The sequence below is a fragment of the Serinus canaria genome, chromosome 4A (genome assembly GCF_022539315.1).
Source record: "Serinus canaria isolate serCan28SL12 chromosome 4A, serCan2020, whole genome shotgun sequence".
NCBI lineage: Eukaryota > Metazoa > Chordata > Aves > Passeriformes > Fringillidae > Serinus > Serinus canaria.
Window position 1 is genome coordinate 1,152,137 of NC_066318.1, and position 26,264 is coordinate 1,178,400.

Consider the following 26,264-nt stretch of genomic DNA (forward strand, 5'->3'; position numbering starts at 1 on the left):
ATGGAGAGCCAGGGATGCAGAGCTGCAGCTGTCCTGGCTGGCTCCTGGCTCTCCTGCATGGTGGGAGCCCTGCAGGAGGACGCGGTGCTGGAGAACATCAGCTGGGCTGCCGAGGACGCGCAGGGCAACGGCTCCTCGGAGCACGCCTTCTTCTCTCTGGATTATCAGCACGTCCAGGTGCCCTTTGAAATCACCCTCTGGATCATGCTGGCGTCCTTGGCCAAAATAGGTGAGGCCTCCTGAGAGGATGAGGAGGGATGGGGAATCTGTGGAGGCGGTGTGGCCTTTCTCCATCTCCGCTCTGGTGTGGAGCCTGCGGTGACAGTCCAAACCTCGGAATCCACACACTGTGTGCCAGAGACACTGCATGGGTGGGAAACAAGTTGCATTTTAGGCTGGGAATGGTGGTTTTTCCATCTAGAAATGCACTGTTGCTGTTAGGAGGAAAAATACCGGGTTTCCAGTAGGAGGAATTTGATTTAACTGCAGGGCACGGCAAGGTGTGTGTCCACCTTGATTTCCTTGTCAGCCACACTCTGTGCAGGTGGTCCACTGACATCTTCATCTTAAAATGAAGATTCCTTATTTTTCTAAAAGTGCCCTGTGTCTGGTCAAGGAATGATTCCATCCACGTCCAGGGTGTTACACAACCTAAAATAAAATCTCTGTGCATTGATTGTCTGTGCAAGGTCATCTAAGAAAGATTTAAGTTATGCAAAGTATCTGATCTTTTTATAATTTCCTCTGAAAAACTGGGCACAGGAAAGTGAAAATTATATAAGAATATTTTTCTCCAGGAATTATCTTAAATTCTGTTAAATTACTCCTATAAAAGTTATCTTACAGCATTTTTTTCCTTGTATTTCTTTTCCTCAGAATGGAGAAGTTTCTAAGATTGGCTTTGACCAGAATTTTTCAGATGGAAAGAGTCTTTTTGTCTGACTAATTTCATGCTGCATAACGAGACCCTAATTCTAGTCACATGCATGAAGACATAATAATGATCAGAGATTTTTAAAAATTGTTATTTTTGTTCTAATTAGGTTTGTTTCAAAGACTTTTTCTTTTAATAACTCACCTTATACTTGTGCTGGTTTTTCTAATGTTGGGCATTGCACAAGACAGGCTTGATTGGCTATTTTTTAGCTTTTTAACTTTAAATGCTAATGATTAAATGCTATTAAAAGTGGACCTGTTTATAATTAATGGAAAGGCTTTTTGTGATCTTTTTTTAATGTATAGAATCTGTATTGTGTTTAAAATTAGAAGTTGCTATTTCTGTTAGTGCTGAAGATGGGCTGCTGACTTGATTACATAATTAATAATTCCAAATACTGTTTTATTTATGCAGATTATTACTTTTTTGTTTATTATCTCAATATATATCTCTAACTTTATTCTATGATGAAGTGAGGTCTGAACAGGCAGTAATTTGAGAAAGTTTGGTATTTTCGGTTACTTTTAGATTTTCTAACCAATTTCTGAGCAACTTCACCCTCACTGTGTGACTTTATCTGTGCTACTCCGAGGTGTAACCTGCTGACCAGGGAGTGTGGGGACCTTGGGAGGGTTTGGGCTGGTGAGGTTGCACCAGTTTTATCCTTCCATGCCCTGCAGGATTCCATCTCTACAACAAGCTGCCCTCCGTCGTTCCCGAAAGCTGTTTGTTGATCTTTGTGGGACTGATCATGGGGGGAATCATCTACGGGTTAAACGACAGGTCACCACCAGTGATGGACAGCGACATCTTCTTCCTCTACCTCCTGCCCCCCATCGTGCTGGACGCCGGCTACTTCATGCCCAGCCGCCCCTTTTTCGAGAACATCGGCACCATCCTGCTCTACGCGGTGGTGGGGACCATCTGGAACGTGTTTGGGATTGGGTTTTCCCTCTATGGGATCTGCCAGGTGAAAGCCTTCCGGCTGCAGGACGTGTCCCTGCTGCACAACCTCCTCTTCGGCAGCCTCATCGCCGCCGTGGACCCCGTGGCCGTGCTGGCTGTCTTTGAGGAGATCCACGTCAACGAGAAGCTGCACATCCTGGTTTTTGGGGAATCGCTCCTCAATGATGCTGTGACCGTGGTAAGGACCAGCCTGAGCTGAGGTGTTTAACCTGCAGAGGAGGGTGCTGAGTGATGGGATGGAGGATCTGCAGAAAAGGAGGCTCAGGGAAGACTTTGTTTCCCTCTACAGCTTCTTGAGATGAGTCTGTGGCCAAGTGGGGGTTGATCTTTTCTCCCAGGGAACAAGTGGCAGGATGAAAGGAAATGGTCTCAAGTGTCACCAGGAGAGGCTTAGATTGGCTATTGGGGAAAATTCCTTTGTGGAAAAGGCAGTCAAGCATTGGCAGAGGCTGCCCAGGGAAGTGGTGCAGTTATAACACCTGCAAGTGTTTAAAAACCGTGTGGAAATGGCACTTGGGGACATGGTTTAGTGGTGAACATGGCAGTGCTGGGTTATTGGTTGGACTTGATGATCTTGGAGGGCTTTTTCAACCTCAATGTTTCTGTGATTTGTTGAGGGAAGTCATCAACAGCCCCTCCTAGCAGAGGACTCGTGGCCCAGTTCTCTGGCACTGAGATCCTTGGCAGCATTCAGGTGAACTTAGAAGTTTTCAGGTTTCTCTTTGTGTCTGGGGACAGAAATGTCTGTGAGGGCCATAGCAGTCCCCTAGTGGAAGCCAGACCTCCTGGGCTGGAGGTGACTCTGCACTGGCAGAGTATTTGTATTTGGTGCATTTGGTGTCATGACCACGTCTGGTGAACATCCAGTTAACAGCTGTTTCCCTCTTTCCTTTCCCCCCCAAGGTGCTCTACAAGCTCTTTCGCTCTTTCTGTGAGATGCCAACCATCAAAAGCGTGGATGTTTTTGCTGGAGTTGGAAAATTCTTTGTGGTTGGGCTGGGAGGAGTTTTAGTGGGGCTGAGTTTTGGGTTCACTGCTGCCTTCACCACGCGCTTCACCAAGGACATCCGTGTCATCGAGCCCCTCTTTGTGTTCCTGTACAGCTACCTGTCCTACCTCACTGCAGAGATGTTCCACCTCTCCGGGATCGTGGCGTAAGTGAGGCCCTGCAGCTCCTCTCTCCAGGAAAGCTTCCTGCCTATATTCACTGAAAAATACCCAAAACCATTTTAAAATTTGGCAATCTGTGCATGCCGAGGAGCAGGGCCCTCTCCAAGTGTCACTCTGTTTCCCACATTGCACAACGATGGCTGACGGTGGATTTCTGTAGGTTACTGAGGAATGTTTGTTTGAGCTCCATGGTTTTTGTTTGGAAAGGCTGGATATTCCAACAGTGAGGTGTCTGGTAGGTTTGGCAGAGCCAGAAGAAATTTCTTAGCTTTCTTTGTTATTTTCCACATGGCCCAGTCAAAACCAACATGGGAAGAGTTACAAGGAGAATTTAGTCAGCTCCTTGGAAAGGTTTGATCTTGGTTTGCAGCACTTCTGTTCTCACATCCCCTTCCCCATCTGCATGTCCTGCCTGGCAGCCCTTGGTGTGACACTGCAGTGAGTGATGGGATGGGAACTGAAGCCTGAAATATTCCTGCTTTTTGGGAGCAGAGGATTCTAATGGAAACCTCTGCTTTGGAGACTCTGACTTGGCTCCAGAGGCTCAGACACAGCTCATGTCTGGTCTCAGGTGTCAACCAACACCTCTGTCTGCAGTAACATTGGGAATCTGCAGGACAATTTCAGCCAAAGCTGTCAGAGATCATTCAGTTAATTTAATTTTCTTTTAACTGGGTAGATTTTTCAATAAAATGAATAATTTTGGGCCAGATCCTTCAGATTTAAGAGCCTAATTAAGCTTTGTGCTTACCTTATCGGACATCTCACTGTCAGAGCAGATGCTGAGACAAAAGCAGCCAGAAAGACCCCAATGTTCACCAGAATCTCACCTTGGAAAGCAGAGAGAGAGGAAAACCAGAGGGATCCAGCCCTGTATTCTATTGAGTGTGGTTCTCCCACCCAAACTGAGCCAGCTAGTGCTGAGTATCACAACCATTTAATATTCCCCCAAAGACACCAAAATACACCTGCCCTGCATCAGTGGCTGCAGTGTAAACAACTCTGCAGCTGATGAGAAAGAAGATAAAGAGAAAATAAAAAAATGAAGTGGGCTCCCAGCTCAGCACAGAAGTATCTGGGAGATCTATTTTAAAACTAATGATGTTGCTCTGGATATAAACCATCCCTGTGTCTTGCAGATTTCGTTTCCTCAGCTGGTTAATAGGAGCAATATTTGAGTGTTACTGAAAACAATTCCAGCTCTGGGAATAGGTAGGAAAAGCCTATTTATAGGAGTGCAAGACAGAACAGTGGAATAAATATGCTGCATAATCATCGTGGAGCAGAAAACATTCAATCCTAATGGTGTCTCCTTCTATCAATCACAATCTGCTGTACCCATTATGGAACCCATTTGCTGTTCTTTTGAATAATGCATTTTTTTCTAAAGCAAAACAATGGCAAAGGCAGCTGATTCCTGCACTGTGCCCTTCTAATTGCCAAATTATAAGTGCCTGTCTGATAGATCTGGAGTTCAAACAATTAATTCTGTTGTGGCCAGGGAATACTGTATTATAAGAAGCTGCTTTTGGCAGTTTGTTTCTTTGAAAAATAATTTGATTGCCAAAAAAATCAATTCTACATACTCAGAAAAATCTAAAAAAATCTGAATACAGCTCAGTCTGTGAAACTGTTCTGCAAATGGGTTTTAGTTGGATTTTTTCCTTTCTTACTCTCTTTTTCCCTGCCCCTTGCCTTGGTGGCAATGTGCATCTCTAGCCAGGACAAGTTTATTCTCTTTCTGTGACCGTGCTGTGATCCCATGTCCATTCTGCAATAAGCATTCCCCCAAACCACAGCTCTGGAAGTCACTTGCCCATAAGTACTTGGATTTCTTCGTTTTGAACTGTAACTATATTCCCCACTATTTATTGAGGCAGACACAGAAATGGAAGAATTTATTTTATTTTTTTTCCAGTCTGTGGTTAGTCCCTGTTGCTCTTTCTGGCAAAGCAGGTCAGACCTAAAAAGGATAAATCAAACCAGACCTGTATTAGAATATTTTATGTACTGGTACATTTTCTTAGGAGATGAAAGATGTGAACTCAAACATTTGGTGAAAAAGGGACTTGAATCTTGGTCTCCTGCTGCTGGAAAACAGAGGATCCCATTCCTCAGCAAAAGCATCCTGACTTTCCCAATTGTGCCCTTTCCTGTTCTCTGCTTTTGCCACAAATCTTCTCCCTAAACCCCAGTTTTAAATTCAAAGAGACCCAAATGTTTGTCTTCAAAATCATGCAAAATGTTAGTGAAATTCTGGGGTGCAAAGCAGTAATTGCCTGGCAGTTCTCTGAGCAGCTCTGGTGGGTGAGCCCCCACCTCTCTCAACACCTTTGTTTGGGTCACTTACCTGTCCTGGTCACACCCAGAGCCAGGGACAAGCCAAGGGTCTCCTTCTCTGTTGGCTTTTCTGTGATCCAACATTGTGACGTTCCCTGTGGAATCAGTCTTCAGTGCAATAAAAACATAGATGGCCTTACCAAGCAGCACTGAAGTCAGATCTTGGAAACTTAAAGCCCTTTTTCTATTCCTGCTGCAATATTTAGAACAAAAATGTTTTGGTCCAAATTAAAATATAAAAAATGGAGCTCCAGCACTTTGAGTGCTCAATTGTTTTGACCTCCTAGGATTGCTGGCCTGAAAATGTATTGATTTTTGACCTCCTAGCATTGCTGGCCTGAAAATACATTGATTTGAAAAGCTGATGAATTAGGCTAATGCCATGTTCCCTGCAACCTGAAGAACCAATTATCCATGAAAAATTGCCAGGCAATTGCAAGGTCGGAGTTTGGCAAAGTTAAAGAACAGGAAATTCAGTGTGGGGATGGGAAGAGTTGGGTGTTAGTTGGAGGTGTTGCTTTGTGCTCTGATAAAATGCAACAGGTGATTAATTGTTCTCCTGTTGAAATCCAGATTTGGACAGCTTGGGCAACCTATGAAGTATTTTATTGTCCTGGTGGTCCTGATACTCTCGGCCTGATGCAAGAAGTGAATCAGCCCTCAGTGAAATGTCTGCCAACATCCAAGCCTTGATGAAACCCCCTTTTTTCATAACTGATGTGTTGCTTTTCTGTATTAAAGTAGAAAAACATATTTTTCTTTTCATATTTCAAACACATTTCTTTTCTGTTGTTTATTTTTCACTTCCTCAGCATCATTTCCTGCGCCATGGGCATGAAGCGTTACGTGGAGGCCAACATCTCCCTCAAGTCCCACACCACAGTCAAGTACTTCATGAAGATGTGGAGCAGTGTGAGCGACACCCTCATCTTCATCTTCCTGGGAGTTTCCACCATCGGAGAGAACCACGAGTGGAACTGGCCCTACATTTGCTTCACGGTCATTTTCTGTCTCCTTTGGAGGGCACTCGGTAGGGAAATTGTAGCTCTTGCTTTTTCATCTGTGTTGTTGTTTATGGGAGTGGGGAATGAGATTCCATTAGCTGAGAGGGTGCTCTGCCCCTCCATCCTCTCCTCCTTTCCTGCTCTCCCTGCAGTGTGATTATTCCAGATGGGAATGCTAGCACTGGACTGGGACACCCCAGCCAATGCTTGCTGCTCCTCCCTCTCCCTCCCAAATTTTGCTGCAGTTCCCTGCTCTGTGCACTCACTGGTGCTGGATAGAAGCTCTCATGAGATCTTTTTTATCAATGTCCCTTTTTTGCCATGCTCTTCCTCCACCCTCCTTCATTGCCACCATCTCCTCTTCCATTTCAGTGTTTTTTAGTCCCCTGGTATTCTCCCAGCAGGAGGGAATTTGTAGGTACATTGGAGTGAGAGATCCATGAAAATCCTCTGAATTTAAGGGATTTAATTCATAACAAGCTGGTGTACAGCAGCATCCTTCATTTGGAAGCTGGAGGAACATTCCAGTAGCTGTCCTGGGTAGATGAGATTTGGGACCTAAACTGTGAGGATGCTCCTGCTCTCACTCAAGAATTTCAGGTCAGGCTTGAGAGTGGCAGAATTGGGGAATTGCTGAGGTTGGCAGGGGCCTGTGGAGAGCATCTGCTCCAAGCCCCTGCCCAAGCAGGGTCAGGCAAGACTCTGTCCACATGGCTTTTGGTTATCTCCATGGATGGAGATTCTACAGCATCCCTGGAAAACCCATCAGGGTGTGTGACCAACCTCTCAATAAAGAGACCTAGGCTTGGAGATAATGAGGGGCAAGGCAGGAAAATCCTCTCCTGATAACTCATCTCTGCAGTTTCTTTAGCCACAATTCCAATGCAAACCCAAGTCCTGGTTCCAGGATTCCCTGGGATCCCATTTTCATGCATGGAAAATGACCAGAAAAAATAGATGTGCTTTGTTTCCCTTCTCCTCAGTTGCATCTTGTGCTGGTTCCATGCTGGGAGAGGCTGGACCTCCATTCCTCTTCTGTGTTTGGCACCTAATGAGTGCAGAGTGCCTCAGTTATGGGTGTTTTTATATCTTAACAATATTTGTGAAAATAACAGCACGCATTTTTGGCAAAGAATTTGAGCGCTTAAAAACGTTTGACAGGATTTTATGTTTACAAACCAGTAAGTCAAGCAGTGAACTCGAATTTGACAGACACTTCAAGAAATTGTTTAAATAGGTTAGGCCATGATTAGCAAGGCAGAGCAGAATGGGGTTTATTAGCTGTTAGGACATGCCAAAGTTTGTTTTAATAACTGTGCACCATACTTGGAAATGTGCTCATTAGTCAGTTTTTTGTACATTTGAGTGTTTTATTTCCATTAAGTGGTTTCTCTTAAATTACTTGCTCAGATGAAAGGAGTTCTCAGGGAGTTTGATTTTTATTTTTTTTTAAGTTCAAAAATTCTTCATTGCAAGATATAAGAACATAGCAATGCTACAAAAGTACCCCAAAAATCCTCCCTAAGCACAGCCCTTCTGAGAGCAGCTTAAATGATGCAGCACATCATTAGGGAAGGGCTCAGGCTGCAGCCACCCTTTTCCAGTCAAAATCTCCCTGGAATTAGGTAAGAGCACACAAACCAGGGCTGGAGATTGTCTGGGTGGTCCTGACCAGGGTGTCCCTGTCCTGCAGCACCTTCCTGGGAAGCTGTCAGGGAGCTGGGAGGGTGGGAACTGGGAAGGGGCTGCACCGAGCCAGACTGGGAAACTCCTGCCTTGGAGGTGGTGGCTGAGATTAGACCTTGGCCTGCTCTGAGCCATCCAGCAGCTCTGGATTGATTAATAATTAATTCACAATTGGATAGTAGGGAAGGTTTCTTTGTGGAAAGGGATCCAAACATTGGAATGGGCTGCCCAGGGCAGTGGTGGAGACAACAACCCTGGAAATGTTCGAAAAATGTGTGGGTGTGGCACTTGGGGACATGGGTTTGTGGTGGCCTGAGCAGTGCTGGAGGAATGGTTGGACCTGATGATCTCCAAGGGCTTTTCCAATCTTCATTCCAGGATTCTGGAGGTGCTTGAGGCACTGATCCAGAAAAAGGAGGTGCCCCCACATTTCCCTGCAGGAATTGGGGATTTTTGGGGAGCAATGCTGGGATTGCTGTGTAAACTGAACCCCAGTCCTTCTCAGAGCACTCTCAGTGCTTTAAATGTCTGAGAAATGATTCTGCTGAAACCTGGGGAATTCCTTAGGTATGAGGAAGATCATCTAAAAGGAAAGCAGAGCCCTTGCATGGCAGCACTGGGGCTCTGCTGCTATCCAAGCCCTGGGGAAATTTCCTCCTGCTCTTTCCCAAGGGATCTGCAGGAGAAAATACATTCTGCTCAGAATGATTAATTGTATGTCATCACTTGGAGCAAACTGGCCTTGAATTAGTTTAGGGAATGCTAATAATAATTTATGAGGAAGGATTAAATGAAGACAAAGGCCAGGATATCAGCTCAAGTAAATTTTGTTCCTTTAAATCATCAGCACTGCCTGAGCTGTAGAGTAGGGGTGGATGTGATCTGAGGGAGGCTTTGTTTTATTTATTTTTTAAGTTGCAAAGAACCTTGACACCCAAGTGCTTCCTGTCTGCTGGTCTGGGCACCAGTTCTGCAGAGCTCCAGAGATGGGGAAGGTGCCACAGGGCTCAGTTAACTGAGTTCCCTATTCCCAAACATCCCCAGCTTTTTGTTTTCTTCACACTCCTCCAATGTACAGTAAAAGTTCAGCTATTTTTAGCTGGAGGTCTGTGGGAAGATGCTTGATATGTACATAACAAATGCACTGTTTTTATTTCTTTTACAAACACCCTCCAGAAAAGCAACAGTGCTGTGGCTCCAGCTAATTCCTAACAAAAGTCAGTGACAGGAGGTGTCACCAGTTCTCAGAATGGCTGTTAATCTTTGGGAAATGGGATGTTTATCACCTCCTTTGGGATTAAAATCACGGCCTCCTGATTTAAGGCCTGACATTTTGTACCTTTCTGCATCTGTTTGTGCATTTGCAAATGGCTGTAAATCACAGCACTGGCTGTGTCACCTCACCTGGCCTTCAATTTGTGTAGTATAAATCTGAGGGAAAGAAACAGCATTAACACAGGTGGAATATAGCTACTTATCTGAGCTGCTGCTTGGGAACTTTGGCAAATAGGAGGGCAAGTTGTGGTTAAGTTGTTGCTGTTGATTTGCCTCAAAAGCATTTGTAACCTCAGCAATTCACTCATTTGTTATCACCAATTAGAATAAATTAATTAATGTTTCAGGACTGTAGCCAGTCAATATTTGTAATCTCTCCAATCAGAAATATGTTGGGGGTTAAGTTTTATCTGCACAAAGGAAATTTCAACCTGTTGGATCAGACTGGAAGAAAAGTTCTCCAGTAGCATATTGGGAATATACCCCCTTGTGCCCTGGCTGGTTCCTTGTAGTTGGTGTTTGCCAGTTCTGTGATGTTTTACTGGGAAATGTAAGATCCTGAGTTTTCTCTGACTGCTCTGTTTAACTGATGTGCCTCAATCCACCTTCCTGCCTTTCAGGGGTCCTTGTGCTGACTTTCTTTGTGAACAGATTTCACGTGAACACCATCACCAGTAAGGACCAGTTCATCATTGCCTACGGGGGGCTCCGAGGGGCCATTTGCTTCTCTTTGGTTTTCCTGCTGCCTGACTTCCACAGGAAAAAGCTCTTCATTGCAGCAACAACTGTTGTCATCCTCTTCACCGTGTTCGTGCAGGTAAAACCCGTGTTGGGCACAGGTTTGGGGTTAGGTCCCCTCCAGGAGTCTGGTAGAGAAGGTTCCTCTCCCTGATGCTGGGGCTGTAAGTTCTGGCGCTCCAGCACTGAGTTTTAAGGAATTGTGGTGCTCCAGGGCTCGGAGGAGCAGCAGCTCTCAGCATTGCTGTGACATCTAGTGGTAAAACCATTCCTGCAGCTTTCTGTGTCCCTGCTCTTCTCTGACCAGCAGCAATCTCCAAGGGCTTCTCTAAAGCCCAGCTCTTAGTTCATCTGGCAAACACAGCCACAGTGGAAGGAGGCTGTGGTGGAACAGTTGGGGTTGTCTGGTGCTGGAGCCAGCAAGGCCAGTGTCCACCTGCTGTTCATCCCAACCAGTAAAGAGTGGGACTCCACGGGACTGAAGTGAGTGGGATGTGGGGGTTTGGGAAAGATCTCATGCAGAAAAACTCCCTGCAAGCTCCTGGTCAAGGACAGGAGGTCCATGAGGAGCTGCTGCCCTGGAGCAGAGGAGTTTCTGGAGATGGTGGCTCGTGGTGGCAGATGCCGAGTGGCCCCGTGGCTGAGCATCACCCTCAAAGCAAACTCCTTCTGCTTCTCCTGACTGAACCCCTCAGGTGGGTGTTGAGCACTGGGACAATGTGGAGGGTTGGGGTTGATTTTGCTTCCCCACATCCACCCAAATCCTCATCCTGAGCTGGAGAAGTGGTGGAGGATGGATCAGAGCGTGTTGTGCCAATGGGATTGGAGCTGGGAGCTGCAGGGCAGTGGGACTGGGCACAGCCTCAGCCTGAAAGGAGAGAGCAGGGGCCAGGCCGGCGGGGGGATGTGCTTAGGTGGAGCTTGACAAGTTTTAAGATGCAAATGGGGGTGAGAAATTGAAAAGCCCCGGTCCCCGGGCACATCGGCTCACGCAGCGCCTCCCGAGCCTCACACAAAGGTTGTTCTAAGGCAGCTGCTCCAGGCTTTGGGAAATCCTTCCCGGGCTGGGAAAAGGGCTTTTGTGTAACCTCAAAGCTCAGCTGGTGATGTCATCCCCGTGCAGAAGGGTGAGAGTTAAACAGGGTCCGGGGAGAGCCCCTGAGCCATTCAGGAGCTCTGTGTCTGCAGAGGGGCCGTGCTGGGCTCCAGGGACCTGCCCTGCCAGGGCCACCACCACAGCAGGGGAGGGAGAAACTGGAAAACTACTTAAAACCAGAAAGATATTGCTGGAGCTCAGCACAGAAAAAGGTGGGTAAATGTAACAGACCCTTCAAAAAGCTGGGTTAGCCAATCAAGTTTGTGGTGCTGCTGCCAGACACATCAGTGGATGCATTATTGAGGAGGAAATAATTTTACCATCCCAGCATCTTTCTGTGTGAAAGGGGCAAGAGAAGTATTGGCTGTGAAACAACTGCAGTGCATAGTGGACATTTCTGTTCTTGTTTTATGCAAATGTTTTCTCTATACTCACAGTGATCTTAATGTAGACTTGTTGGGCAGTGTCTGTGTTAAAACAGGACAGAAACCAAGGCAGAGGTGATTTGGGCCCTTCTAGGCTGGTTTGGGCCATCTTGTCAACGCTCAAACCCTCCACATCTGTGATTCCCTTGGAAATCCTGCCCTGCTGGCTGGAAACTCTCCTGCCACAGAGGAATGACCACCCCATGAGCAGCTGGGCTCGGCCACCCATGGCTCTCTCAGTGCATTCCACAAGCCAGGAAACTCCTCTCTTTTGGCCTTCCTAACCCACTTGCATGAGGCTCTTCCCACAACAAGCCTGGTTAATCGTTTTGAGGAGGTTGACTGAGCCATTGGCAATTCCTCAGTGCTTCCAAGCAGGCTGGCTATGTGCCACATAGACCAGGAAGTTCTCCAGGGAGCTCTCTGGGCTTGTCTGGAATGTCTCAAACCCCCCGTCATTGTTCTGCCTCTTGGTGTGGTTTTAAAATCAAATTCTGCTGGAAGTTCACTCTCTCAACCTACTGGCCCCTGACCTCTGCCATGAAATTCTGAGCAAATGTAATAATTGTGAAGGGGGGAGGTTGTTTGATGCCTGCACTGTCCCACTGGATTTCTGGAGGTGGAAAACGTTGTGTGAGCTGTGCTGGAGCTGTCAGACACTCCCTGGGGTGAGTTATCCCTGGTGGGTGGAGGAGCAGCACAGGGGACCTGCAGGTGTGCTGGGAAATGATGTGTGGCCTGGAATGACACATGGGATTCCCAGAACACTCCCAAATGCTGCTTTAAAATGGAAACAACTGCAGCTGATTATCCAGGAAGGCAAGAGGCCAAATTGCACAGTCTCTGCTTAATTTTTGTAATATCTGTTATTCTGGAATTTGTGACTTCTGTGTTATTGACTCTGAATAGCGACACATTTTTTATTGCTATTAGCTATTTAAATGACACATTAATTGTTTCTGCAATTAAAAATGTGTTCAACTCTTCTCTGTGCCAGCATTTGTGACATTCAGAAGTCATAAACATCAACTACTCCATCATTTTTGCTGTAAACATGTCCTAGAAAAGTCATTTCATGCAGAAGCCGGACTAAGAAACACACCACAGCAGCATTCTAGTTCTCTCACGAGGCTTAAAGGATATTAAAACTTTTCCTTGACCCTTCCCACCAGGTGGATGCTTTGATTAGAAAACTTATCCACAGGCTGACCATCAGAGATCTCTGGAGTAATGGTGTGTGACACACAGTGCTTAAGGAGTGAGCAGACAATTGCTGGTGGAGGCTCCGTGCTGAGAAATCTCAAGGATTATCCCCATTTCAGGGAACTTGGATTGTTTCGAGCCCCTTTCCATCTGGGAGGCCACGAGCAACAGCAAACCACAAACACAGCAACAGCAAACCTCTGGCTTGACCTTGGAATTATTGCTTGGCTTTTTGTGGTCTCGGAGAGGCCGGAGGAGGCCAGCAGAGGTTTCCTCCCCCCATCCTGAAGCCTCTCTGTGAGTTCCTCTCCACTGACAGGTTCCTACCAGGAGCAAACAAAGTGTTTGGGCTACACCTGGGAGAACAATTTCCAGTCCTGTTGGAGCTTTGCAGGTTTTATCCTGCCAGGAAAGCAGGGCAGGGGAGGGAGGCTGCTCCAACACCAGAACACGGTGGCTGTGGCTCAGCCCCACGCTGGTGGCTTTTGTTCCAGTGCAGGAAAATCAGGTGTGAGGAAAGGCTGATTTCTGTGCCTGTGGTTACTCTGCAGGGAATGACCATCCGTCCCCTCGTGGACCTGTTGGCTGTCAAGAGGAAAAGGGAGAGTGCTCCCACTGTGGGAGAGCAGATCCACATTCGGGTAAGTGGAGCATCCCTCAGTGCATGGCCAGAGTGTTCTGGTCTCTCCTGCCATGTGTGTGTCTCCAGGGACCCTGCAGAGCTGCAGTTTCACCCAAATCCTCTGCAGGTCAGCCCCTTTCCACATTGGAAGTCCTGTTCAGGTTCCTCATCATGGGGTTTTTTTGCATTGTAAGAGCAGCCAACAATCAGGCTGATGTAACATCAGGTAGTGCACAAACATGAGAGAAAAAGATGGTTTCTTGCCCAAAACTTTAAGCTCTGACCTAACTCCAATTTCTCTGGTCTCTTGAATGAGAGAAAAAAAGAAAATGAGCCTTGATTGCTTTCAGAATTAGGAATTTCCATGTGTTCTCCAGTCCCATCACCACCACTGGTTCAGATATTTTTACCAAAAATTGAGGAAAGAGAGGATAAGTTTGGTGCTATGTTGGAGGGAACCTCTGAAGTGCACCATCCCTGGAGTTATTCAAGGCCAAGCTGGGTGGTGATTGGAGCCACCTGGGATAGTGGAGGTGTCCCTGCCCATGGCAGGGGCTGGAATGAGATGAGATGTAAGGTCCCATCCAACCCAGACCATTCTGTGATTCTACATCCATAACTCAGAGGTGGGATTTCATTCCCCTTGCTCTCACCACCCTAATGTTGGTATTTGTAGTCAGAGAGGACTTCAGGGAGAGGCTCAGCTCCATCAGGTCAGCTGCACTCCTGCTCAGCTGAGCCTTTGCATTTGCATCTGCATCCAATGGAAAATTAATATATTTCTGAATCTAATTGTTCTATCCCAGCCACATTTCTGTGGGTATGGCTCCTTCAGGAACATTATTGCCATTGTTTCTTTAGCAATAAAGCCATTGGGGCTGAGGACATTTGTAAAACCTGTTTGGCATCCTCACAATGGGGTTGGACTGCAGGGCTTTGTCTGAGGTTAACACAGACTTTTCCAGTCATGAACAGAGAAGACTTTGCTCTTTTGTTAGGGTGTGAATGGTAAATCATCTCAGAAATGTGTTTATTAGGAGGTGTGAGCTGAAAATGGCCATGCACCAATTAAGTGGAGAAGATAAAAATGCAGATAGTTGGAAATCAGGGATGCAGAAGCCAGAAGCAGCTTTCTTCATCAATATTTTTTTTGCCATCTGGATAGTTGGGATATTCTTGCTCGTAGGAGTGATGATCAGAGTGAGTGTAATTCCAAAGAATCAGATTAGTTTGGGTTGGACCTTAGAACTCATCTCATTCCACCCCTTGCCATGGGCAGGGACACCTTCCCTTATCCCGGGTTGCTCCAAGCCCTGTCCAGCCTGGGATGGGACACTCCCAGGGATGGGACACTCCCAGGGGTGGGACACTCCCAGGGATGGGACACTCCCAGGGATGGGACACTCCCAGGGATGGGACACTCCCAGGGATGGAGCACTCCCAGGGATGGAGCACTCCCAGGGATGGGACACTCCCAGGGATGGGACACTCCCAGGGATGGGACACTCCCAGGGATGGGACACTCCCAGGGATGGGACACTCCCAGGGATGGGACACTCCCAGGGATGGGGCACTCCCAGGGATGGGACACTCCCAGGGATGGAGCACTCCCAGGGATGGGACACTCCCAGGGGTGGGACACTCCCAGGGATGGGACACTTCAGTGCTTCCCTCCAGGGTTTGTGGAACTCACAGCTGCCAACAGCCATGGGAGGGCACTAAACCCACACCAGGCTGCAGGGCTGAGCCAGCTGCTCTGAAACTTCTCTGTCTCTGACCCCCCAAAAAGATAATTTCAAACAAATTTAGAGCTGTGGAAAGTTCCAGGGTCATCAGTACCTGAGTGTGGAGGGCAGCAGAGCAGAGCCCTGTCCCAGTTTAGAGATGCCATTGGGAGGGAAGGCAGTTTGGGAAATTACAGATGGAAAACCCAGCTAGGCTGTGACTTTTTAATATAATTTTAACCAATAATAATGTATTCATATGAAGTGTAATATGATGATTTTATTTAGTGGGAAGTATCTGGGGGAAGGCAGTATTTATTATTCAAGATTAAGATTTATGCGTTACCTACATTTATATCCTGAAGATACTGATTCCCTGAGACAAATTGTCCTAAAAAACCCCAAAATGAGCCTTTCCTGCTGGCCAAGGCCCAGAGGGCAGGAGATGGGAGCCATCAGCCCTCCTGTACCTACCACAGAGAGCAGATTCATGGCCCTCAGCATTTCTCCTCTGCTTGCCCACACCTGAAAGCAAACCACTCATTGTACTCCAGCACCCATGGATGAGTGGATGGAGAATGACCCCAGTGCCTTCTCTCCTTGTTTCCCAGCTCCCTGTCCCGAGCTGGCAGCATCCCATCCCCTGTTGTGTGTGTGGCTTTTGCTGTTTGCTGGCCGGGTTCAAGAGTGAAATCCTCTCTCCTCTTTAGTTCTTGGATCATCTGCTGGCTGGCATTGAAGATATATCTGGACACTGGGGACAGTATTACTGGAAAGACAAGTAAGGATTTGCCAAAATACAGCTGTGTACATGTGTAGGAAGAAAAAGGAGGTTGGTTTTTATTCCCAAAGTTTCTGCTGTGGGCAGCTGGGCCTTGCTCATCCTCGTGGCACAAGGGAGGGGACAGAGGGGCAGCTTTTCCTTGTCCAAGGGGACACCAGGTTTTCAGGGCACTTTCCTGCTTGCAGACACTTCTTTTGCATCACCCTGAAAAGATTCTATCTCCTCTCCTGTTGTGTTTGTCCCTTCTTGCCCAAAGAAATCTGCTGGAAGTGCTGTGGCCATGACAAGCAGCCTGTGCCAGGCTGAGCACAGTTAACATTAAGGAGCTGAGTTTGCAGCACTGCTTGTGGACTGAAATTACAGAGGATCTCTACAGATTTCTGTAGCAAAGTGTTCAATTTTCATTACATTCTGGGAGTTTGTATGTTTTAAAATTAAAAAAAAATGCATCAGAATTTACAAAACATAAATACAAATACCATCAAATATACTAAAAAGACTATCTACTAGGTTTAATTCCTTGGTGGTCCACACACAGAGGCAGCTGGTAGATTTTTTAGGAATGCCCATGCTTGGAAGTGCCACTAGAGGGTATGGGAGACACTGCTACTGAGGAGCATCCTGGCCACACAGAATCCTGGCTCCTGTGAGCAGATCTTAGAGAGATTGATGACCTCAGAGGTCTTTTCCAACCTAAATCATTCAACAATTTGAGCAGAAAAGAAGAGGAAATGGCTCAAGAGGGAATCTGGAAATGTTGACATCTGTGGCTACTGCAGATGTAGCAATTCTAGAAGAGTTCATGATCTATCTGGTACTTTTGGGGAGTTTTTACTGTAATCAGTGAAGTTTTAATATTTTGACTCATGTACTGTAATTCAGGAATAATTAGGGACTGACCTCTTGGGCCATCGATTTCTGAGGAGGAGTTAAAGGGAGAGAATGGAATTTAATGGAACATGGGGCACTCGTGGGCTGTGACCCTGCTGCCTTGCTCAGCTCTGTGGATGCTGGTGAGCCAGGGCAGAGGCTGAACCCATCTCATTTTGTTCTCCAACAGGCTGGAATATTTCAACAGCAAATACCTGCAGAAGATCCTGCTCAGGGAGTACGACCAGCCCAAGTCCAGCATCGTGCTGCTCTACGAGAAGCTGGAGCGCAAACACGCCATGGAGCTGGCCCAGGCTGGGCAGCTGGGCCACGGCCTCGCCCACCCCTCCTTCCTGTGAGCAAACACCAGCTCCAGCCCGGCAGCTGGGGGCTAAAAATGATGGGATGGGTCAGCATCACCCGGCACTGATGGTGGCACAGGGAGGGCCGCCTGTATCCCCACCAGTTCCAGGGAAATGGTGCTCTGAGGGAGAGGCTCCTGCCCAATTTTGGATGGGTTTGCACTGTTAAATGTTCTGAATGGCCACTTCAGACCTCACAGATGGTTCTGCTCTGCCACAGCTCCCCGTGGCTCTTTTATCCACCAGGGAGCATATGGACAGCCCAGCTCTGATCCAAATGCCAAATTCCTGCTTTGCCACGAGCTCCATCTGCAGGGATGAGCTGTTGGCCACATTGGCTGTGGTGGGATCCCAAAGGGGCACTGAGATTTGGGGATGCACTTCTTGTGCATCTTCCAGAATAAGGTGTTCTGCTTTCCTTTGCAGCAGCAGCGACAGGACTGTCATAACAGACCAAAAACTGGAGGACACCCCAAATCCTGATGTCCTGGACAACATGCAGGAAATATTGGCCAGGAACCTGTACCGGATCAGGAGGACGGTACAACCTCTCCCTCCATCCGTATTTTAAGTGTCCAATGACACAAATTCCCTCGGTTATCCGAACAGCCTGAGCAGATGTTATGAATATTCCCATAATTACCCAGGATGTCTCTTTGTGAGGAGAGAATAGTTGGCTGTGTGGAGCCAGATCCAGTTTCCAAGTCAGTGGCACATTTCTGTTTGCTGCCTGACAGCTTTTGAAAGGTTCACCCAGTCAGCCTATAATTTCATGGAATATTTTCAGCATGGGTACCCGGCAGGGAAAAGGAGAAAGGAGGAGCACGTGGAACTTCAGGCAGATCCATCAGCAGCTCTAGGGCAGAGCAGGGATGGGGTGATCCTCATGGTATATTTTTCCCCATGGATGAGTGGGAATTAATCTGCAGAGCTTTTAAATCCACCCAGCAGTTTTGCCATGGAACTGGTCCCGGTGGTTAAAGGGCATCAACCCCACTTGCTGTTTACAGAGTCATGGATCATGTCTGGCGTTTCACACAGCACCTGGAATTGCTGTTCCTAGGGGGACTTAGCCTTAAAATCCACCTAAGCCTTTGTTTCATGGATTGCACACCAAATACAGAGTCCTTAGGGGTGGGGCTGATGTGGGCAGCTCAGCACAGAGGGATCAGCCTCCCCCTCCTGTCCCTTTGCTGAGCTGAGAGAAACAATGGGATAAGGCTGGGAAGAAACCTGTGGACATGGTGGAGGGATGAAGATGAAGGCACAGCTCCAGTTTGAGCTTAGTTCTGCATTAATTCAGCCTGACCCCTTGTAGAGACAGCATTATCCCAGCTCCCACTGGTGTTAGTGGGAGATTTTAGCTTGGCTGGGTGATGGCTTCTGAAGGATTTATGATTCCAAATGATTTATGTGGGAAGGTGGGGTTAATACAAAACACTGGGGGCTGAAGCTGTGAGGGCACCTGGAGCAGAGTCACTGCACTCTTTGTGTCACCTGGATACCAGGTGGAACTCACTCTTGTCATTCAGGGATTTCTTTACCAAGAAGAAATGAAGTTTGTATGTGACTTGACATACAAAAAAAAAAAGCAGAGTTTGGAGTCCCACCTCCCTTCTGTGGCTCTTTCCATCCCCACCTCTCCCAAAGCAGTGCGTGCCCATAGCTGGGGGGGATGGCTGCAGGGGGAGGAGGGTCCTGCGGGAGGGCAGCGATGGTCCCGTGTGTCCCCCAGCCTCGTGTGTCCCCCGCAGGGCCCGGCGTACAACAGGCACACCCTGCCCGGGGACAGCGAGCCCGCGGAGAGGGCCAAGGAGCTCCTGATCCTGCGGCACAAGAGCCTGCTGGTGGAGCTGGGCGGGAGCGACACCTGCAGCTCCAGGAAGGAGGTGAGAGGGAGCAGGCTGCTTTCCCCACAGCCTGCTCATTGCTGGTGGTGTTTCCTTCGAAAGGCAAACCTTGTTATTTTAACTAAAAAAAAGGTCTCGATCCCAAATCTCATCCCAGTGAAAAGAAAAAAATACCAAGGGAAAAACTCCCCAGCCCAGCTCCTGGCAAAGCAAGGAACCATCCCAAGCACAGCCCTGTTCAGAGCTTTGTGACTTCCACCCGTGCTGGGAAAGTTCTTTAGTGAGCAAATGTCACTGGCTGGGCTTCACTCTGTAGATCCTGAGCTCTGGTTTTCCCATGTTTTCTTTTCTGGGAGATTTCATCAAAGACAGGAATTTGTCTCCCCCATTGTCAGTGGTCCAGAGTGTAAATATTTGAAACTGCTCAGTGTTTTTTTCCCCCCAACTCTTTTGAAAGGACAGAAGCATTTTTGTGATCTTTGTTATGCATTCTGGGGCTGAGTTCTTTGTTTTTAAACACATCTACAGATCTGGGCAGGCTTGAAAGAAGTAAAATAGAAGGAAGTTTTGCTTACCAGATTCCTGTGAGAATTGGAAATTTTTCCAGTTTACTTCTTGCATAGCTCTGTGTTGGTTTCTGTTCTGAATCAGAGGAGAAACAGGGTTAATACAACATCTGTGCCTGGTGAAGACTTTTGCTCTTTGGAGATTGGTGAGAGAAGCTGGGCCAACGTTTAGCTATGGTGAAAAAAGTTTTCCAGGAATGATGCATGAGGAGCAGGCTTGGGTTTTCCAGTTCCTCCCATCCTCTGTAACTCTTTAGAGGAAAAGCATTTAACCCTGGTCATACTTTGTTCACAAATGCCCAGGTCAGCAGCAGTGCAGGATCACAGAACATCCAGAATTGGAAGGGATCCATGAGGATTGCTGAGCCAGCTCCCGACCCTGCACAGGACAGCCCCAAGAAATCCTACCCTGTGCATGAAAGTGTTGTCCAAACACTTTCTTTGAGCTCTGGCATGGTTGGTGCTTGCAGGAATTGCTGGGCCATCCCTAAATTTCACTCGCTTCTCCGAATTTTAGGCTTAGATGGCTTGAGCTGGAGCACTGTCCAAGTGTGAGCGTGATCTCCGCTCTGAGCAGCCAAGCTCCATCACTGATGGGAGCAAAACGACCTTTTAGAAAGAAACAAATTACCCTTCCCTGTTTGGATAGTAATTTTCCATGACAGCACAAGAACTCAGGAGTGCTGTGGACTTTTTTCCACTCCAGTTTCCTTGTGGGAGTGCCAGTCATGGAGGAGCCCACCGGGAGCGGCAGCTCCGCACCAAACGCTGCTGGTGCTCAGCCCTTCCTTCCCAGAAAGGTGTTCTGGCTCTTGCAAACAACTTAAAAGATTTAATTTGATCATTTACATGCTGATTGGTACTTACAATTCAGAATAGATAGGCAAGAACATGGCATGTTCCTGTAGAACATTTGGTATAATTAAACTTCAAAAGAGCAACATCAAACTCCGGCTGATTTGGAGCACGACGTTCCCTCCTTTAAGGATATTTGATTGTTAACCCTTGTGCTCCTGCTTTCCCCTTCTCTGCTGCATTTGGTGGGAAATTCAGGAGCTTTGGGAAAGCTGTTCCTCCTGTTCCTCTGAGTGCTTGCAGCTGGGCTTTGGGGGAACAGAATGGCTTTTGGGGAATTGCAAAAGCAGTAGGATTCACTCTGAGTCTGTGCTGACTGGTGGATGATGGAAAATGCCCTCTGAGGGTGGGAAGTGCTCTGTGGATTTTGGAAAATGCCAATTTGATGCTGACTACTGACTGTTGTGTCACTGGAGCCACTTGTAGGCGATGCTCACACCCCTTCACTGCAGCCACCTTGGCCTTGTGCCAGGCCAGGGGAAGCAGATGTAAATCCCAGAATAGTTTGGGTTGGGAGAAGCCTTAAAGATCATCCAGTTCCACCCCCCTGCCATGGGCAGAGTCACCTTGCACCAGGTCAGGATGTCCTGTCCAATCCTGGGAGCTGATCCCAGTGACACCTGTAAGGTGGGTTCTAACCCAAGGACCATCCCTCAGTGCCCAAAAGGACAAGCCAGGCCGGTGTTGTGTCACCAGCAGCTTTTCTGCTCATTTTTAAGAATAGGTGCCTCATTTACTGTGAAAAGAAATAAAATGATGCCCCGAAGTGATGGGATAATGCTCTAATAGAGCTCTGAAATATTAACACCATATTAATTTTATATATATAATATTATATAATATTAAGGAGGGTGGGTGAATGCTGTTACTTTGTGCTGTAGGAGGACAGATTGCAGAATTTGTTAGCAGAAAGAGGAACACTGTGCTAAAAAGTAGAGTTTAGCCTATTATAAGCAGCTCAATACTTACCAGTTTTTGGGAAAAAAGCAGCTACTCGAGTTTCTTCCATGCCAAATTGAAAAGAAAATTACATTTTCCTGATTAAAAAAAGCTATTAATGAAAAATGTCCATAGTGTTAGAGATTTTTCTGATGGTTAGATATTCCATCTTTTGTAGTCCCACAGGGAAGGGTTTGGCCTTCCAGGCTTTGAGTCAGCTAGAAAAACTTGGATGCTGTTGCTCCCCACGTTTTTCTATTCTACATCTCACCACGAGATGGAAGCATTACAACTGTGTTTGCAGCCCCAGCTGGAAATCCAGAGATGGGGAATAAACTTCCAGCAAAGGGCCACTGGAACCCCTGTGGTGCTGGTGAAACTCCTGCGATTCCACTGCCAGTCTTGGAGGGAAGCTTTGGTGGTACCTTGAGCCTTAGGAGCTGAGGGAATAATTTAAAAATCCCTTTTCTTCACTAGAAACCCTGTTTTTTCTGTTTGGTGAGTGTCTGTTTTTCTCTTTTAGTGAAGCTGCTGAGAGCTTTGCTGTTAAATACGAAGCTCTTGTAGCTCAGTTAAATATTTTGTTTCTCATATTTTATCAGGGGCTGGTTGGTCTTTTCGCCCCAAACAAAATCAGGGATGTGTGGGAGAACATCCCTCTTTGGGCTGGTGGCTTCACCAGGCTGGGGAGGAGCTGCTGGACAATCCCTCTCCTTCCAGAGGAGAAGGCAGTGCCCCCCTCCCCAGGAGGGACCCAGCTCTGTGCCCACCACCAGCCTCCAGCCAGGAGGGGCTGGGAATGGACAGGGATGATCTTTGAAGTCCCTTCCACCCCAGATTTTCTGTGGCTCTGAGTCACCTCTCCTGGGGGGCTTTAGGTGCCTTAGGGGTCCCCTGCACTTCAGGTGCTTTTACAGCATGGAGAGAGGGCTCTTGGAGCCTCCTCCAAGGAGAGTTTGGGGAGCAAACAGGGAGAAGCAGCAAGAAAAGAACACCCTGCCTTCCTCCAGAGCAGGTGAAATGATTTACACCAGGCAGAAGGACCTTGGCAGGAGAAGGAGGTGACTTCAGCTCTGAAGCACAGCCCAGAGGATTAACTCCAAGACTATCTATTTCCAGCAGAAAGTTCGCCTTCCTCTGCCTAAGGACAAAATTCCTGCCGAAGGCTGCTGCTTCCTGGAGCTGTGCATCGTTGCTGGCCTCCAGCACCGGCTGCTTTTGGGGCTTGCCTTATTTTAGGCAGGGATCCAGCCCAGCCTGAGCTGGCAGGGCAGATTCTGAGAGCCAGGACAGCTTTTATTTACAACGGAGCACCCAGAAAATCCTTGCACCTGTAGCCAGGCAACTTGGTCCTCTTTTCTCCTGCCAAAACAGGAGTGCACTCCCCCAGAAGGAGCTTATTTGGAGCTGCCTGTGAGCCATGTGCGTAAATGACAGAGTGCCTTTGGTAATTATGTCAGAGCCCTTTGATGGAGCATGCTCTGAGATTCCTTCAATGCCCCTGGGAATGGCTTTCCAGGGAGCCGGGCGCTGCTGCCGGAGCCGGGAAGGCATTGTTATTAAAATGGTCAATAAAAGGGAGAACAAGGGATGGAGGGCAGCGGTCCTCGTTAGGGGAGGGAGGAGAACGAACCGAAACAAAACGGAAAACCAGGCTGGGAGGTGTCCAGAGTTATTTTGGCAGTCTGGGTTTCTGGACCGAGGTGCCAAATCACAGCTGCGTGAGAGACTTATTCCCAGTTTGCAGAGGCACCGAACAATCCAGGCGGCATTGTGCTACCTGATTTTTATTTTTTTCATTCCTATTTTTTTTTGTCCTGGAGGGTGGAGATTAGCACTGGAGTGAAAGGACAGGGAGCTCGTTAGTGCCAGCTCGTTACCTGCCTCCTTGGCCTGCAGCCAGCGTGGGCAACAGCCAAGGTGAGAAACATCCATATCCTGGGGACAGCTTTGCCTTCTGCACTCCCTGCCCCATTCTCCCAGCTCCAGGGCTGCTCCTTCCCATCCTCTCTGCTGAACCATTCCTGGGGAGCTCAGACCTCTTCCAGAACTCAAAACATAATTGCTGTATTGTGCCATTTTCATTCTTTAAGCCTCTGACACTGGCTCAGTTTTATTTCTAAATTCAGTCCACAAAGAGCTTGCAGTGTTGTTCAGAGAAGCTGTGAATGCCCCATCCCTGGAAGGATTTTAGGCCAGTTTGGATGGAGCAGCTTGGTCCTGTGAGAGGTGTCCCCACCCACAGCAGAGGGATTGGAACTGGGATGATCATTAAGGTCCCTTCCAATCCAGGCCATTCCATGATTCTACGTTGTAGCAAATCCCCATCTGCAAATACTTCCTGCCATCTCTTCAGTCTATTTTTAGCAATCCTTCTTTTTTTGTTGTTGTTTGTTTTTACATGGCAAAAGTGAAACGAGAGGGAGTGGAATCCTTAGGGGTTGCAGGTGCTTGGTTGATGAGGCAGGAGTGTTGTGAGCAGGTTTCCCAGGGCACTGAAGTCCTTCTCTCCCTCAGTCCCAGAAGGAGGAGTCGTGCTCGGCGCAGGGCGAGGCCAGCCCGCAGCCCAAGCTCTGCCGCTCCTTCACCGGTAAGTTGGGGAGCTGGGGGTCATTCCCTGCCCTGCCCTGCCCACCCTCATCCCCGTGGGATGCCCCAGCAGGTGACAAGGAGGTTGTGGGACAGAGTGGGGCTCCTGAAATGAGCATCGTGGGTGGGCAAGGAGAGCTGAAAGAGCCCTGGTGCCACCTCTCAGCCTGCCTGAGGTTGGAGTGAATGGTTTGGGCTCTTTCAAAGCCATCAAATCCAACCCCTCTGGATGAGGTCAGGTTGCCTCATCCAACTTGAGATGTAGCTGTTCTAATCCACAGTTTACCAGGAATACTACAGTAATGTTCTTCCTGAAGAAAACCATGACTGTAAGCAGAGAAAAGTGATAAACCCCATTATTTCTGGGTAAATGTTTTATTCCACCCCAAGGAAAACATGAGCACCAAGGCCCCTGCCATGTGGTGTCAAAACAGAAGGAGATTGTAACCCTTCTGTCATGGTTGCATGTTCATCCCTGTCAAACAATCCCATAATGTGACAACATGACATTCCAGGTGCTCCAGCAGGACACCTGCATTGTCCAGACCTGGTTTAAGGAGCTCACCAATGTGAATTTTTGCTCTGCAAAGCTGCAGATGTGGACTGACAAAAGAATGATGATACTGATCCAAATGCTTTATATATTTTGAAGTATAAACCTGGGTTTAAATCACCTTTTTTGGCTTTTCCTTCCGTGGAAACACTGCTCTTTGTCTCCTGTTTTATAACTGGGAAGTGGAGTGGAACAGCTCATCCCCAAAGAGCACATGGCCACCTCAGTGTTCCTTCATTCCTGCTGAGCCACCAGGAAGGGTGCCCCTCGTGGTGCCCCTGGTGGTGCCCCTGGTGGTGCCCCTGGTGGTGTTTCTTGTGCCTTTTCTCCTGGTGTTTCTGTTCCCACAGTGGGGGACACGGAGAAGGTCCGGGAGGTGAAGGAGAGCCGATCCAGGTCCGTGTGTGCCATCCCGCCGCCCCAGCCCAGCACGGCGGTGAAGGAGCTGACTCTGGAGATGTACAAACACAGGGGATGCTCTGGCTCCCCCTGAGGGATCTGAGTCCTTCAGGGAGGGCTGTTCCATCTGTAGATAATGTAAATAAGCTGCACCTTGTGAAGGGCAGAGGAGACAGGGCAGAGTATTCCGAGTGGTTTGCATGGAAAGTCGTCTTGTTGGGTTTTCAGTGGGAACGGAGGGAAAAGATGCCCAGCAATGCCAAAAATGGCTGAGGGGGCATTTCAAAGGAATTTCTAGGAAAAATTAGCCTGTTCAGTCTGGGAAAATTGCTGAAAGTGCCTACAGCTGCAAGAAGGATGTTTTAATAAGGTGAGATATGGGATCTTCTCATTAGTTTTCAGGGATAGGCTAAACAGCAGGGAGCATTTGGATTATAGGCTGGGAAAAACTTGATAATCTCAAAGAAGGTTTTATTAGGGGATGGAGGAAAGAGCAGAAACAGAAACAGATTTCTTCTTCTCCTCAGGAACTGATGGATCCTGAGTATAAACATGAATCTCATGAAGCCCAAAGTTAAATGACATAGTTAAGTGAGGGGCTGTGTCCTACCTGAGGGGTTGTCCCACACCCAGCCACAATTCTGCTAATGGAGAATTATTGCAGCCGAATTAAAAGATAGAAATATCTTCTTACTGGTTTTTGAGAATTTATGTAAGGAATGATTCACCTCAAAGTTAAAATGAGGAGGCTCCAAAGCCAGTGGTGATGGCAGGAGATGAGGGTGACAGCCCTTAAATGGATGGGAGAGGTTTCTGCTGTGGTTGGTCGCATTCATCCTGTGAAGATATTTTGGGATGATCTGTGCTGCCATAGCTGGGAGCTGTGGGTTTAGAGGGGTTTGAGAGTGCCAAGAGGGTGACCCAAACCCTCCCAGGAAGGGTGTGAGCCCTTGGCACAGCAGATGCAGGAAAACTGTGGGGATAGGAGCTGAGGAAGACAGGCAGCCCCAGCTTTGGGTAATTTTATTTGAAACTCCAGGTAAGTTCAAGCCTTTGAATTCTTGTCCTTGCTGAACCTGACAGGACAAGTTTTAGTTTTGTGTTGACATTTTTCTTTCTCTTCTCCTTCCTCTGATCCAAGAGTGTTTAATCTGAACGAGTGGCTCTTTTTGAAACAGCACTAAAAGAAACTGTAGGAATTCACAGACTCCCCCCATGATATTTTTGGGCTCACAGAACCAGTCTCCTGTGGGCAGAAATTCTCCCTTAGGAGACCCCTGCATGGTACATTGGGGCTTTCCTTTTAAATTA

The 26,264-nt window shown here is 47.6% G+C and overlaps 1 protein-coding gene across 1 annotated transcript; it reads left to right on the top strand.

The window, feature by feature from the left end:
• LOC103816574 (sodium/hydrogen exchanger 2-like) lies at positions 1–25,047 on the top strand. The gene is made up of 12 exons (XM_050974467.1): positions 1–229; positions 1,618–2,081; positions 2,807–3,057; positions 6,226–6,443; positions 9,999–10,195; positions 13,392–13,481; positions 15,897–15,967; positions 17,031–17,195; positions 17,629–17,743; positions 18,957–19,091; positions 23,930–24,002; positions 24,905–25,047. Exons 1-12 carry the CDS (start codon positions 1–3, stop codon positions 25,045–25,047), a joined length of 2,151 nt encoding a protein of 716 aa, XP_050830424.1.
• Positions 25,048–26,264: the final 1,217 nt, after the last annotated feature.